General features: G+C 43.2%; 1 protein-coding gene across 4 annotated transcripts in view; it reads right to left on the bottom strand.

Moving 5' to 3' along the window:
- Positions 1 to 16,419, bottom strand: part of ATRN (attractin) — a 147,898-nt gene that overhangs the window by 48,070 nt on the left and 83,409 nt on the right. For all 4 annotated transcript variants that reach the window (XR_012055457.1, XR_012055458.1, XM_002188251.7 and 1 more), the window contains exons 22-24: positions 16,061 to 16,155; positions 15,063 to 15,141; positions 14,506 to 14,663 (exon numbers count right to left, since the gene is read on the bottom strand). Coding sequence is in view for 2 of the 4 variants with exons in the window: in XM_002188251.7 (XP_002188287.4) it covers positions 14,506 to 14,663; positions 15,063 to 15,141; positions 16,061 to 16,155 (332 nt within the window). In the remaining 2 variants the exon portion in view is untranslated. The remainder of the gene's footprint in view (positions 1 to 14,505; positions 14,664 to 15,062; positions 15,142 to 16,060; positions 16,156 to 16,419) is intronic.

Here is a 16,419-nt window from a genome sequence, read left to right as displayed (position 1 = left end):
ACTTTCCAAAAGGAAGTGTTTGTTCACCTCTGCGGGTGACCTATGGGATTCAGACACAGATTATGACATCCAAATCCAGGGTCACGGGGCATTCCTATCAGCCCTTTACACTCAATGGAAACCTCATCTGTGGTTCAGCTGTGGCACATGCCTAATAATAAATAACAAAAAATTATTACCTGACCAGTTCCATTAACAGAACTGTAAACACTGAGGCACACAAAGACATCTATTTGTAGACCCCTAAATTCAGTTAGTTTAAATTTACATGGTGCATCCTTACCCTTGGTTTCATGGATGCACTGGAAGCTCCATGTGTTGTCTAAAGAAGGGTAAAAGCTATTGCAGCTGCCCTGGGACACCTCACCTGGCCTCCAGCTGCTGCTCCACGATCACAGAATAGGCTGGGAGGGAAGGGACCTTAACGCCTGTCTCATTCTACTCCCTGCTATGGGCAGGGGCACCTCCCACTAGACCAGGATGCTCCAAGCCCCCGTCCAACAGCTTTTGAGTGAATCCCTATCCCAATCACACCACGGAAGCAGAAGGACATTCTCTTGCAGAGGCACCACAGATCTCTGGTCTAAATGAACAGCAAAACTGCACCCAAATTTGGAGGTTGGGTAGAAAATTTAACCTAATCCACAGGCAAAGATTGTCCAGATGTAAAGTTAAACCTTAGGTTTCAGAGAAGAAAGGATCTTAACAGGAGTTAATTGTAACTTGGAAAACTCTGACACACAAAAAGTTGAAGTGGAGCATGACTAGGAGGTGGGAGACCCCAGAGAGTTTTTAATGCACCTGATGCTTTGGTGTAGACATCAGAAGCAGCACTGGAAGGGGCTCTGAGCTCTCCCTTGAGCCTTCTCTTCCCCAGGCTGAACACCCCAGCTCTCATTCTGTCGCCAGAGCAGAGAGGTTCCAGCACTTGGAGCACCTCCACGGCCTCCTCTGGCCCAGTTCCTCATCTACGGAACAGTTCACCCATCAAATCCACCTTTCTCCAAATCAGAGAGAACTTGGTGCAGAGGTTCTCATGCTCACATTTGCATTCTACAACAAGCAAAAATTTAATCCTCAGTCATATTTGATTTTCACCCCTACTACTCCGAGTCACTCTGCTCCTGTGTGAAGGATGAAGGAGATTAATTACTTACTCCTCACCTGCTGCAATATTAACTGAGCCATTGAGCTTTATGACACAAATACTCGCTACCGTGCAAATATAAAACCTGCTTCACTTCTGAACTTATTCTGAGATGAAAATCGATTTACATTCCAATACTGTGTTGCTTTCCTGCAGTAGTCACAAATTGTCACTTCTCAGCTAATAGGCTGCAGTCAGCAGTTGGCTCAGAAATGCCAATTATACGTGTTTTGTCTTCCCATGTGAACTCTCTTATGTTGTGCAAAGCGAACACAGGCACAACTGTCTCTAAATTAAAAATAATGCATAAGATGTGGTCCCAGATTTCACAGCATCCCAGAAATTATCACAGAAATCTGACAAATGAGAAGTATTTGTTTAATAAACAGCCAGCAGCTGAACTGTGAGGCACATCTAAATTTAAAGTGCACTAGGAAATAAAATTCTGGAAAGTCCCATAATTGAAACAGCAGACTCAGCTCAGACCACGCACACCTCCACATGACAGAAACAAGGCCCAAGAAAGACAAGGCAAGGCCAGAAAAAACTCAATTCTTCTGAATCTTCAGTGAATTCTCCTAAATTCTCTGAACTACTCTGTTCTTCTTTCAGGCCACTTACAAGAAGAAAGACCCTGAGGGGCTGGAGTGTGTCCAGTGCAGGGAAGAGAGTGGGAAGGGGCTGGAGAATTCCTGAGGGAACTGGGAAGGGGCTGGAGAGTTCCTGAGGGAGCTGGGAAGGGGCTGGAGAGTTCCTGAGGGAGCTGGGAAGGGGCTGGAGAGTTCCTGAGGGAGCTGGGAAGGGGCTGGAGAGTTCCTGAGGGAGCTGGGAAGGGGCTGGAGAGTTCCTGAGGGAGATGGGAAGGGGCTGGAGAGTTCCTGAGGGAGCTGAGGGGACTCAGCCTGGAGCAAAGGAGGCTCAGGGGGACCTTGTGGCTCTGCACAGCTCCTGCCAGGAGGGGACAGCCGGGGGAATTTGGGATCTGTTCCCAGGGAACAGGGACAGGAGGAGAAGGAACGGCCTCAGGGGAGCCCCAGGGTGGGCACTGGGGAAATTAGTGAAAGGGCTGTCCAGCCCTGGCACAGCTGCACAGGGCAGTGATGGAGCAGCCCTCCCTGGAGGGATTTAACAGCCATGTAAGGTGGCACTTGGGGACATGGTCATTGCTGGCTTTGGCAGTGCTGGGGAACAGCTGGAGTCGATGGTCTTAAGAGGGTTTTCCAACACAAATGATTCTGTGATCCTGTAATTGCAACAATTATTCTGGAGACAAGGAAGCTCTGAGATACTTGGATAAAGTGCTTAAAAATAAAGATCCTAAACCTTGAGACAGAAGACACATCACCAGTAGGAAAACGCTCCCATCGTCTGAGTTCCAGTTCCTCAAGCACCTCCCTCCAGTCCCAGCCACTGCGGTGCAGATGCATTTGGGAGGAACCACGTTGTACTTGGGAAGGATCCCACTGCACCTGGGAAGGAAGGATCCCATTGCACTTGGGAAGGAAGGATCCCGCTGCACTTGGGAAGGAAGGATCCTGCTGCACTTGGGAAGGAAGGATCCTGTTCCTGGCTCCATTCCCTGCAGAACTCTGACACCATATGCGTGCAGGCTCAGTTACATTCAGCAGCATGCCAACTATTGCTGGAGAGTTTCAGCATAGAGAAAATTAAAACTTTAGGACATAACAGCTCAAACTCTCAGACCCTTGAAGTCCAGTAAAAATGAGCTTTATAGCCTACTGAGCTTAAAAGGAATAAAAGTTGTTTTGCTAAAGAGCAGGTGATGTAAGTACATAAGAGGGAATCAAGAATAAACAGTATAAAACAGCCAAAGCAATATTTGCAAGTTTCTTTTTTAAGGGTTCAATATAGCTGACAGATGGAAACAGGCAAAACCTTCTGTCTTGCATCAGTTGTGACCAGACAAAACAGGCAGGGGAAATGCAAGACAGAGTTGAGGGTTGCTGCAGTGTTAATGGGGAAAACAAGCTCTGTCTCCTTCCTGAGGAGGCTGTGAGTTCCAAGGATCATACTGGATGAGAAATTTAACATGTTTATCAAAACATCCTGTAATATGCCAGCTGCAGGAATTTCATCTTTAATAAAATAAACTAGTAAAGTAAGTGTATATATATATTTATACATATTACATATAGAATCATAGAATTGTTTGGGTTGGAAGGGACCTTAAAGATTATCTAGTTCCAGCCTTAAACTAAATGTGTATTTATATAAATAATCAAATTAAAGTACCTTTGAATGACAACACTGTCACATTATTACACAACACTGAAGCCACAAGTCATCTCAAACATCACATCATGGCCTGAAGTGGCAGTAATTAAAACCCGCCAAATTTACTTTGAACAAACCACATAGCATCAGCATCAGTTTTAAAGAGCCATGAAATCAGAACCATAGGGCTGGGCTGTTTTGTTCATCACAGGTTTTTCTGTTGAGAGCCTTGGCTATAATTTGGTGTTCAAGAAATCTTAATGTGAAAAAAAATAACCGTGCTGGGTAGGGCAGAACGCACAACTTCTCTACAAGCTCTCAGATTTACATTAAAAAGGCCTATCACTAAAAGCCTACTAGAACACCTAATTCACCCTTTTGTTATGAAGAATTTCCCAGTAAAATACTGAAGTGACAAATCAATTGATGGAATTTACTTCAACCCTCAGTCAAGATATTAATGTAATTTATTGATACTTTTGGACCAGGTGTGGGAAGCTGGATTGTGCTAATCTTGCATGCAAAACAGACTGGTTCAAGAAATAACTATACATGACACTTAAAAAATAATTTAAGAAAGAACCAATTTAAGAAAAAAACCCTATGAAATCCCCAATCACAGCAGAAATTTATTCCTATACAGGACTATGACAGTACTACCCTCTGCCCTGACCCCAGGTCTTGCTTGCTAACATTGCTGGGAGCAACATTCGCCAATACAGTAAAAACAGTCAAAATCTTAATAATACAAAGTCAGGAAGATAAGTGAGAAAAAATTACTTTCAGGTCCTTCCAGGGATATTTTTTTCCCCAAAAGAAGCTCCACAGGCAGCTGAGAGCTGTCAGTGCAGTGCTGGTGTCTCTGGCTCCATGTTTGGGAGCTAAACCAGCCACAAACACTGGGTTTGTCACCCAGTCCTGGGGTGACTTTATGATGCTCGTATCCCCATTCATCTGCTTAGCCCAGAAATGAGTTTTGCACCTCTAAGGCTGGTTCTGAGAGCGACAGGGGAGAGAAGAAGCGTGCAGTTTGTGTTCAGACACTGCACTCACTGCTCCACATTCCTGCTGCTGGACTGTGCTGCCTGCAGCACCGAGACAGCGGGACAGAGCTGCCCTTGCTGTTAGTCAGTGTTAGCTGGCCCAGGCAGAGAAGTTCCCTGGACTGTTTTAGCTGCCCTTGCTGTTAGTCAGTGTTAGCTGGCCCAGGCAGAGAAGTTCCCTGGACTGTTTTAGCTGCCCCTTGCTGTTAGTCAGTGTTAGCTGGCCCAGGCAGAGAAGTTCTCTGGACTGTTTTAGCTGCCCCTTGCTGTTAGTCAGTGTTAGCTGGCCCAGGCAGAGAAGTTCCCTGGACTGGGGGTTTCCTTTTCCCTTAGACCTGTTCGGACCTGCTCTGGCCTGAACCCCAGAGGAGCAGCGGCAGCTCGCAGAGGGACTGATGAGAGACTGAGGGAGCCGAGCTGCAGCCCATGGAGGGATTGCTGAGTTTGTCTCTCTTTGGGAACAGCAAGAGCTTTTAGTGTTTGATATTGATCATTCTTTGTGCTGGTGAATGCTTTGCCCGTTAAATAAGCATTTTTTTCCACTTTTCTCCAAGGAAACCTTTTCCCAAACCAGCTGGGGGAGGGGCCGCTTGAATTTCCTTTCTAGAGGAAACCCCTTTGGAGGTTTTCTCCCAAATTTGCCCTAAAGCAGGACATACCCTCTCTTAGTTCTGGATATACTTTCCTTTGTGGATTAGCTAGGCTGAATCCACTGTTGCGTTTCAGTGGGTGGCTTCTTCTATTTTACTGCCAATACACTTTCCTCTACTTCATTAACTCTGCTCACTATTCTGACTCTTCAAATAAGCTTTTGTATACAGAAAAGTATCTTGCTCTTTCAGCTTCCCAGCAATGGCCCACGGCATTCATTTTCAGAAATAGACTTGAATTTGGGGTCTGTATTTACATTCTCTGCTGGGTTATGGTATTTTCAAGAGTTATTCATCACAGAAATACAGCAACCTCAAGTATCCAACACTGGCCTCACCCAGAAGAAATTAATGCCTGATTCAGACTTAGCTTCCATATAAAATTAATTCTGTAACTTTTTATATATTTTCCAGCCCTGCATTCAAAAAGAGAGAAAAAAAATCAGCTTCCTTAAAATTAAGGCAATCAATACATCTGTCACTGTCAGATCTCAATAAAACACAACCCAAGAAATGCTCCTGGTATTATTAAATCTGAATTGCAGACTATCTCTCTCTGGTATCCTATAGCTTTTCTTATTTATGCAGCTGAAGTTTGGCAATGGACATTCAAAAAGACTCCAAGTGCTGTAGGAAGGTATTACTACAAATCTCACAAAAGTTATGCAAGTCACTACAGTTCATCTCAGGAAATCCCAAGCTGCAGATGTAAAACCCCAAGACTTCATTGGCTGCCCTTCACTGCCTAAGAGCTGCAGAGGGACTGGGGACAAGGCCTGCAGGGACAGGACACAGGGAATGGCTCCCACTGCCAGAGGGCAGGGATGGATGGGATACTGGGAATTAGGAATTGTTCCCTGGGAGGGTGTGAGGCCCTGGCACAGGGTGCCCAGAGCAGCTGGGGCTGCCCCTGGATCCCTGGAGGTGTCTAAGGCCAGGCTGGACACTGGGCTGGGAGCAGCCTGGGATAATGGAAGGTGTCCCTGCCATGGTAGGGGTGGGGTGGGATGATCTTTCATCTCCCTTCCAACCCAAACCATTCCATGAATCTCTGATAAAAATCCACCCCCTCTCCCGCGCCACCACAGCACTTGGGAAAAATTTGGCATGAACAATTTTCAGGATTGTTGATGCTACAACCTCCTGCAAAAAGGACTGAAGTGGCACCACATCCTGCCAAGTGTTAACTGCCTGTGAGAGAAATCCTCCTTTTAAAGGATTTAAGAAGGTGCTAACAAAAATATTACTTAATTGAAAAGGGAACAACTTCTAAAAGGAGAAAAATGCCATCAGTTGATGCCAAAAATAAGGTGGCAGGAGCAGATAAAACACAAGCAGCTGTTTCATGTTTTAAAGGATCATTTAACTGTTCTGTTTTAAATCTTTCCATCCCACAGTAGATGTCAGTTTGCCTGTTCCGAAAAATCAGCATGTAATTGCATGTCTCCAAAAGTAATTACATTCAACAGCAAATTTCATCAGATTAACAAATTGATTTACGTTTCATTGTTGCGTTTCAAGAAAACCTCTCACATGGTGAGAGAGATGCAGGGGGAAGGCTCAAAAGCATCTGCAGTTACAGCTAAGGAAAGGCAAGGGACATCATTAGCAAACAATTTTGGCATTACAATGCTTTCAGAAGCAACAGAAAAAAATAAGATTTTTGGAATAAAGGGTCCCAGAGAGTTGAGGATTATTTTATCTCTGCACTTACATCTCTTTCTTGTTAAATATGCACGAGGCACATGAGGACCTGGCAGGAAAGCTGTCCAGATCAGCAACCTCACTGCGATTTCAAGCCTACATAATTATTTTATCAAAGCAATCCCTACCTATCTGAATGTGTTTTATTCTCTTTGGCCAACAACAAAGACACTCCTTCTTTGCCCTCACTGGGAGCTCTTGTGTGATGAACCTGTTGGTTTTGGTTTGAGAATGACTAATTTAGAGAAAGATTGGAAACCTCCACAGGCCATGTCCAGTCCTCAGGGGTTATTTATCCTGCATCAAATACCTAATGCTCCTTCCAGAGAGGAATCAAGGCATTAGAGACAGTTCAGGCCCTGCTTTTTAACTGTGACCGGTTTCTTCACTCGCTCTTTTTCCATGGATTATCAAAGCCTTTTAGTCAGGCTGTAAACCTCAAAGAGGGGAAGGCAGAGAGCATCACTGCTGGCAATGATCATGCCACCTGAAAGACGCTGAAAGCATAAAAGAAAAGGAACATGTGAGATCTGATGTTCCTCCAGCTCTGTCTTGGGCCCCTCCTCACCTGGCAGGAGCTGAGGGTACCCCAAAGCTTTTTTAGTCTGTAGCAAAGTGTCATCCATCATTTAGCTCTGGAAGAAAACAAATTCTTTCTGAACTACACTAAACATGAATGGCAAATAAAATTAAAGCTTAATTGAAAGCAATATTGAGATTCTTGCTAATGCAGACTACCTGTTTTAGGGGTAATGTTACAAATAAAACTAGCAGGTTGATTGGGAAGAGCATTAGAAGAAGAATTGCAAATCAACACTGCTTTAATGAAGGAGCCTTACTTTGAACAATGAGAGTTTCAGATGGTTTCAGTATTTACATACTGGAGGACACAATAGCAATGAAACACTGAAATAAACAATGATAAAGATCAGAGCAAGTGCTTTGAGGATTGTGGAGTCGTCTTAAAAATGTAATTCCTGGCAGTTTGCAAAATATTGGCTAATATTTTCAACTTGAATAGCCACATCAGCATAAGAAAAAAAAAAAGAGCCATTTCTCAGCAGAATCTCAGCCTAGTGTAAAATTCATCTGACTCCGAAACACAGCTGACAGCAGGCAGCTCCACCTGAACTTTGCCTATAAAGAAGACAGGAAATACCTCCAGGCTGAAGAAAAGACCCATTTCCAACATCACTGCCAGCTCTGCTGAGCCAAAGGGATGTGAAGTGAGTTTGCTCTCCTACATCCCTATAGACATGTTCAGCGTATCACTGGAAACCAGTGGGAACTGTTCCCAGGTCAAAGGAGGCAATTAGTAACTATAACACAATCCTTTGGGAAACCCTTGGGCTGCAGAGGGAGGCAGAGAAGTCTTTTGATGCCTGTGAAAGAACAGAGCTTCAGCTATTCCCTTAAAACAGCTCAGGATAGAAGAAAATGTCTTTTAAAAAATCAGTAGCTCCAGGTTTAATATACAAGGCACCTGAATCCAAGAAAGTGCCAGTTCTGAAAGGTTTAAAGGGAGCACAGTTGTCCTCCCACATCTATCAGAAATCTCACTTCATGCAGCACTGCAGCTTTACACTGAAGCACTAAAATGAGCATTTTCCTTCCAAGGTTGGATGCAGTCATCCTGGCAATGGGAATTTAAGAAAAGCAACAGAATGCAGAGAGGGAGGGCCCCAAAGGAAAGGGTTCATTAAAGAGCACCTCAGCTAATGGCTGACATCTCATTCCTGGGGATGGCACCTGCAATGGATCTGTACAGTGCAGCTGGAGCTGTGACACCTGCATTTCTCCTGTGGAGCCAGGCTGGGAGAGCTGGGAATGTTCAGCCTGGAAAGAGAAGGCTCTGGGATGACCTTATAGCCCCTCCCAGTGCCTAGAGGGGCTCCAGGAGAGCTTGAGAGGGACTGGGGACAAGGGGCTGCAGTTCAAGGACAAGAGGGAATGGCTTTCTATTGCCAGAGTCAAGGGTTAGATGGGATTTGAAATTCTTCCCTGTGAGACCATGGCACAGGTTGCCCCAAGAAGTTGTGATTGCCCCATCCCTGGAATTGTTCCAGGCAAGGCAGGACAGTGTTTGGAGCACCCAGGGATAGTGGAAGGTGTCCCTGCCCATAACAGGGATTTGAATGAGATGGTCTTTAAGGCCCCTTCCAATCCAAACCCATCTGTGATTCCAGGATTCCATGTGCCAGTCCAAAGATAGTCACCTGTGACAGTCACCTGGATCACTACCAAAAGAAAGCACCACAGACCAAATTCTGGTTTAATTACAGCACATTTGAGCCTGTCCCCAGTTTCCAGGTTTCCTATGAGTGACAGTTTCTGCCCTTTCCCTCCTGACACCTCCTGTACCAGCTGCCATCTACTGAAGGGCAATGAATTGTTTCACCTTGCAGTTCACCACTCACCCTTTCAGTAGAGGAACCAGAGAGCAATGCAGCATTTAGAATGGGCTCACTAGGACCGTCCTGTCAGGGTAAACAGCATCTTTGGAGACAGAATAACTATGACAATACATATGTAACTGAGCTGAAAAATCCACAGATTGTCTTTAAGGCCCCTCCAAACCTGTTTGTTCCATCAACTATCTGAGTAAAAAGGGATAAAGATATAAAGGAGACAATATAGACAGACCATCCTGAAATAAATGAAGTAGAGGAAACAAGAAAGTTTAAGAAATTAAAACTGAAGACAGCAGAGGCAATTTTAGCTATTTTTCCATTACAGCCTTTATGAAATCTGAGTGGAAGGCAACAATTTCAGTGAGTTGAATGTTTCCTACTGGTTCTCAAATGCACTTCAAACAGTGGGAGCTCTGCAATGCTGCTGCAGCCTCCACCACGCTGCACATGCAGCAATGCTGCATAGTCACAGTGGCACTTTTTGAAGCCCAACATGACAATGAATTGCAAAGAAAATGATATATAGTGACTACCTAATGAGATTTTGCAAATGGTACATTTAGTATGCAAGGGCTGCAAAATTCCTTCACCTCTTTTTGTTTCTTGAAGCATTTGGTTCATAATTAACATTTAAGCATGTTCAAATCAAAATCCTTCAACCAACACAAAGGAAAAAGGAGGCAATTGTCAGTTAATGATACAATTACAAACTGGTTTTGCCTTAATCAGCTCCTAAATGTCTTACACATTCTCAGAACGTAGAGAGAAATGCAAGATGCTTGGAATCTGAGAGGAAAAAAAATCAAGTATCAAAGGGACAGAATGTTATTGAATATAAACAATAGTTTGGGTATGAAACAAGACTAAACCACCAATTTCTATTTAGTGAGTGGCAGCAAACACCATCAGCAGTAAATTGTGATGAAGCATAAATCTTACAGCCAGGGGAGAGTTTCCTGTATTAGCAGATCGAATTTTCACCCTCCTGTACACTCTGGAGAGGAGTTCACTCACTGGACTCAGCCCCAGGTAAATACATAAAAGTTTAAATAGTGTTAAAGCCTGCTGATATTTACACAGGTATCTAAGAGAGTTTCAAATTCTCACCTGTAACTACCTGTCAGCTCCAGAACTGCAGTTTCACCTCAGAGTAAGCTGACTTTGCATGGACTGAGACCCATGAAGAGAACTCCTCTGAAAGTTTCTGCAGTGAATTCCTCTGCTTCTTACTGTGCTATTGTATAGCAGGTTATTTACAGTCAATGTCTCTCTTCTACTCTGAGCTAAGTTTGGAAAGAAGAAGAAAGCAAATTCACAATGAAGATTAGGCAAAGAGAAAGAATAGTGGGGAAAAGATTGTTGAATTTACATAAGTGAAAAAAAAAATCTCATTCCTTCAACACCCACTAATGTCCTTTCCTAAAGGAAAAGATAGGGAATGTTTAGAGCCAAGCTGAGGAGAGGAAGGTGAACATCTGGGGTTTGCTAAATCCTTCAAAATTCCCTGTGTCCAACATTTGCAGCAGAGGTGAGCTCACAAAGCAGAAAGAATAGAAATATCCAGACAGTGTTGACAAGACCTTCCCAGGATTTTTAGGAAAGCTTGGCAAAGGCTTTAAGTGAACTCCTTCACGCTTGGAACTGCTCAGAGAGGAGGAATTAGGAAGAAGATTGCTGTATTTTGAAGGCTTTCTGCATTTTGCTGCTTTAGTTCTTTTACTGAATAATCATTTTAAGTCATTAACCAGGCAGGGAAAGACATCCTAAACTAATATACTTTAAAAAAAAAAAATCAACTGAGGTGGTTTGAAAAAGAGGTGGAGCAAGACAGGGAAAGAAGAGCCAGAACTGAGCATTGGCATCTCTTACACTAAGGAGCACTTGTACTTTCCAAGGGTAGATTTTAACAGGCAAGGAGAGAGAATGAAAAAGAGACAGATTTCAATCAAGGACTTCAAGATAAAGTTTGCAATACGTAGGAAAAAAAATAAGGTGGATTGTAGAATTGCTTTGCAGTAAAAACTAAATTTATAAAGTTTTCTGTTGCAAGATTTTGTATAGACATCTGTTGTATTGAAATTGAAAATAAGCCAGGACAAGTGATGTATGCACAATGACAGTTTACTAAGATAGTCAAAGAATAAACCCCTAAAAATATGGTTTGGACATGCTGCACTGCCCAGGAGCAGCCCAAACACATGCATGAGCTGCCAGGTGATGCACATACATGAGGACAGAATAATTTCCAGCAGCTTGGCAGGAGCAGAGTTTTCCTGACTTCGACATACTCTATTCAAATCAGTGTAATTTCCAAAGGAAATTGAAACATGTTCTGTCGCTGTGTGACAGTTTAATAGTGGACATGCAATGAGGGATACTGTAGGACACGAGCTAGGAAATAAGAGAACAGTTTGCATCCTGCCCATACTGCAACATGGAGTTTTAATTAATGAGCCAGTTTGCCCTGAAGGACTGATCCCAACAGAACAGGAACTTTTCTGCAGGGGAATCAGGGATGAACCCCTTGGAAAAAACAAATGAGAGAACAAAAGCTCTGAATAAAAGCTATCCCTGAGAAGAATGTAGCATGGGATGAGTCAAGGACTGATGGCCAGGAAGTCTTAAAATCACAGAATCAGAGAACGAGGTGGGTTGGAAGGGATCTTAAAGCCCATCTCAATCCATCCCCCTGACATGGGCAGGGACACCTCCCACTAGACCAGGGTGGTCCAAGCTCCATCCAACCTGGCCTGAAACACTTCCAAGAATGGAGCAGCCACAGCTTCTCTGGGCATTGGTCCAAAAAAAATCTTTGTCCCAAAAACCTGTACCATGATTTAGCTTCTATCATATCAAACAAAAACTACAGAGAGCTACGACTTCACAAAAATGAAGAAAATTGGGGTATGGAAAGGACAGGTAGGGACACATATTGCAGCTGAGGGAAGGTCAATCCCTCACAGCAGATTGCACAAGACCCAAAAGGACATAGTGAGTTCAGGTTTTTAGCTATGCACTGAAGAAGAAACTAACAGAAATTCTGTGGACCACAGATTGCTGGTCGCTGCCAGACTTCTTCATAAAAACTGTGCCTCAATGAATAAGAGCTGATGCTATTTTAGACTTTGTTTTGGCAAGAAATAAAGACATTAAGAAGAGCTGGTGATAAAACATTAACTTGGATTGAGTGCATACAAGCACATTCACATTAAATTAAGGATAAAGAGAGGTTAAGTGTTGTAAGAGAATCAAAGTTCACACTTTAACTATGAGAAATGAAATCAAACAGTAAAATCAAGCGGAGTAAGAGATCAGGAATGGGAAAGCTGCCATCTAAATATTTCTCTCAGGTCAAAGATGCAAAACTATTTGAAAGTTGCATCCTCAGAGCTAACCTCGAAAGGGACATGAGGATCAATTAAAGAGACTTTGTATTAAGGAGAGGAAAGGATTCATGAGCAATGTGTTTAAAGCCAGCAAGAAGTAGAGACATAAAATAAGAACTGCCAGAAGTCAAGCTGTGCCATTGCTCAGCAAATGAAAACAAAGCAGTAAGAAATGTTTCAACCATACAAGTAAAGGAAGCCAGAAGGGGAAGGGAAGAGGGGATGCTGAAAGGAAAGAGAAAAACCAATCAGCTGTATGCCTAACACACAGCTCTGCAGCAACAAATCACAAAGAAATAAATCAGGGTAAGGTACACTCAAGCACTGATTACAGAAAATCAAATATCAATCAAAATAACCCATAAGGTTAAAAAAACCTTTTTCCTGACTCTTGTTATTATGAATTTGATGAATGTTCAAATATCAATTTAATAAATATTTAAATCACTGCACAAGTGCACCTTCGCACACAGATGCTACTGCCCCTACAACAAGCAGTAATTAGATGAAAATAAGGTGGTTTGGGACTTGCTACTTGAGTATCCAGTGACAAAGATTTTACATTGTAGCTCATCAACTCCTCCATATTTAAAAATCAGGACTTAGTTTATTTTCAAGACTTCAGCAGTTTATGAAGTAAAAACTCTCCAGCCGCAAACTGATTACCAAGACTGTAAGTGATATTAAAGAATACAAAGCCAACCTAAATTCAGGAAAAATATCACTATGGCTTAAGGACCATTTTTCCAGGTGGATCTCATTTTCTTGCTCAGTATTATACTATGCATTATTATCTCATTTTCTTGCTCAATATTATCCCATGCATTGTTTTTGTTGAAAGAGTGAGTGTGCCTGACCAATACATTTGAAACACCAAATGCATTAGTATGAAATGTCACCTTTCACAAAACAGTCATATGAACAAGGGTGAAGATGGAAATATTTGGATTCCCATATTTGACCAAGTTTCTTCAATAAGACAGAATTCAAATATGCTAAGCTTTATTTGAGATATGTGGCTGCCCCATCCCTGTAACTGTATGAGGATGGACGGGGCTGGAGCAAGCTGGGCTAGCCAAAGCTGTCCCTGCCCATGGCAGCAGGCGGGACAGGATCACCTTAAAAGTCCCTTCCACCCCAAACCATTCCATGATCTCTGTTCCAGACCTCCAAGGATTTTGTCCTTCAAACACCCACATCACTCTGAGCACACAGGGAGCTGATACCTGACCAGCCCATTGCAAGAAGGTGGCTGAAGCTGCTCTGAATTGTGAACTGGCTCAGCAGCTGCAGGATCCGTGATTGCAATCACGGAGTGATTCTGTCCAATTTTATCACCACCAGTCACAGAGTGATTCTGTCTGATTTTATCACCACCAAGCTTCATCCACTGCTCCTCCTGCATCACATCATCACTATGGCCAGCCTGGTGGCCCAGGCACTGCCTGTCAACGAACTACCCTGAATAAAGGGGAAGGATGAGCTGCTCGTCCTGCACATGCCACCAGCCTGAGGCAGGAGCAGGAGAAAGGGGATGGCCCTTGAGCTGGGCCTTCTGAGTACCAGGCACTAAAGAGTTACTAAAGCATTTCCTCTGTCTGCTCTTTCCAGGCTTCCTCTTTAGCGTTATCAGTCTTTTCCTACAACATCAGGATCTGCACATTTCAAGTCAGACACCTCATCAAACACAGCCCTGTTAATAAAGGGGTGTCTCTATTTCACAGCACATCTTCAGCTCCACGGGGCTGAGGCAACATCAGAAGATGCTCACGCCCTCTTCCTCTTACCCAGGAACATCAAACTCTGTCTGCTCTGGATTATGCCAGGCTGCCTCAGCTTGGACTAGTCCAAGCACAGCAAACTACCACAGTTTTGAGAGAAACAGGAAACAGACCTTTGAACAATTTGACATATATTAGCAGCTCTTACCTGTATTTTTATGGGCCAGGTGAAATTGCTGACGTAAACAAAGAAGGTGATGTTCGGGTTGTTGCGGAAATCAAATTTCTCATTGGAGAAACTGTCCTTGTATTCTTTTATATTGGTTCTGGAAACAACTGGAATTTCCTCCCCAGCCTGTGTGCCAGCTTTTGTAAGAAGTAGCAAGAAAAGATATTCCAAGGTATATTTAAGAAAACAAACAAAAGGGCAAACCATCCTAAATTCTAATTTTTAAAAATTAATTCAAAACCAACTATGTTAAACTGCACTGCTTTATCAAAACCACTGTGCGCCAAGATGTTGCATTGTAAAAAAAAATCAAATTTGCACTTTCAGTGTTTACAAAATACACTAATTAATTTGAAAACATAGGGCTTTTAAATATTTTATTTCCTCCTCAGGCTGACAATTTAAGAACACTATGCAAAAAGTACATAGGCTAAAAACCCCCAAGTTTTCCCACTTAAATTTGCCTTTTTCAGAAACTGCTAAATGAAAGAAGCTCCTGAGTTTAGATCATCCTCCTTAGATCATCCTCAATTTACCTGCAAAACTTGTGGACCAAGTAATGTTGAGGTTAAAGTTTTTAGATGCATTGATGAACATGTCCAGGTCTCTGTTTTGCTAAAAGAAGAAACAAAAAAGAAACCCCATTTTTAGGATAAGCAGTTTTACTGTACTGTTTCCTAGGAAATCATTGCTACAAAAAATTATCTTGGAATTTGTTACTTACATAAAGAAAATACATCAAGCTAAAAACTAAATACTATATTTTCTGGAAGAAGTATTATCCTCCTCAAGGAAAACATAACAAAGGAGTCATGTATACAGAATATCAAAGGAAAAACTGAGACACAAGATATGGGGTGAAAACAAGCAAAACATCTCTGCTCTGGAGACAGGTCGAGAGACAGGATTGTTCAGCCTGCAGAAGAGAAGTGCCGAAGAAGCTAAGGAGTGTCTAAAGGAGCTCCAGGAGAGCTGCAGAGGGACTGGGGACAAGGCCTGCAGGGACAGGACACAGGGAATGGCTTCCACTGCCAGAGGGCAGGGACAGAAGGGATATTGGGAATTAGGAATTCCTGGCTGGGAGGGTGGGCAGGCCCTGGCACAGGGTGCCCAGAGCAGCTGTGGCTGCCCCTGGACCCCTGGCAGTGCCCAGGGCCAGGATGGACATTGGGGCTAGGAGAAGCCTGGGAGAGTGGGAGGTGTCCCTGCCATGGCAGGGGGGTTTGGAGCAGGATGAGCTTTAAGGTCCCTTCCAACTCAAACTGGTATGTGATTTAAAAAAAAAATGGAATGGCTCAGAGGTTGTTCCAACAACTGGAAAGAATCAGCTGTGATTCTTTATGAAATCTTCCTGTGATGATTTGGGACTGCACAGCCAAGCCAAGTTCAAAAAGCCCTGGTTGCTCCATGGGGCAGGACACACCTTCCATATGACAAAACTACACCTAAAGACCCACAGAACTGTTACAGCTCATTGTCTCCAGGGCCAAAAGAAGACAAAGGACAAAGTTAAAAGGGAAAATAGAAAATGTACCTCTTCAGGTGTTGCTACAAAGTTGATTGCTGTGTAATAGCGATCGTCCTCCTGGGAAAGGCTGAAGGTGAACTGATAGTCGATGAGGAGAGTATCTGTAAGGAATGCAGGGAGACAGTTATGCCATCTCCTGTAATATTAACTTCTGTAAAGGAAGGCATGATGTCACTGAAGGGTTTCTTGGACAACCAGGACATGACACTGCTATAACTTACTCCAACCTACATATGATCCCACATAAGGAACAAAAAACTCCAGGAGCTGAGCCTAGAGAGGGAAAAAGAGGCGGCTTATACTTGGCAGGCAACAGCCTCCAGCCTTGATCTAAATCAATGGATTTACATACCTATACAATGTAA

This window comes from Taeniopygia guttata, chromosome 4 (assembly GCF_048771995.1).
Source record: "Taeniopygia guttata chromosome 4, bTaeGut7.mat, whole genome shotgun sequence".
Taxonomy (NCBI): Eukaryota; Metazoa; Chordata; class Aves; order Passeriformes; family Estrildidae; genus Taeniopygia; species Taeniopygia guttata.
Note: the sequence above shows the minus strand (reverse complement) of the source record. Positions and strands in the feature narration are given on the sequence as shown.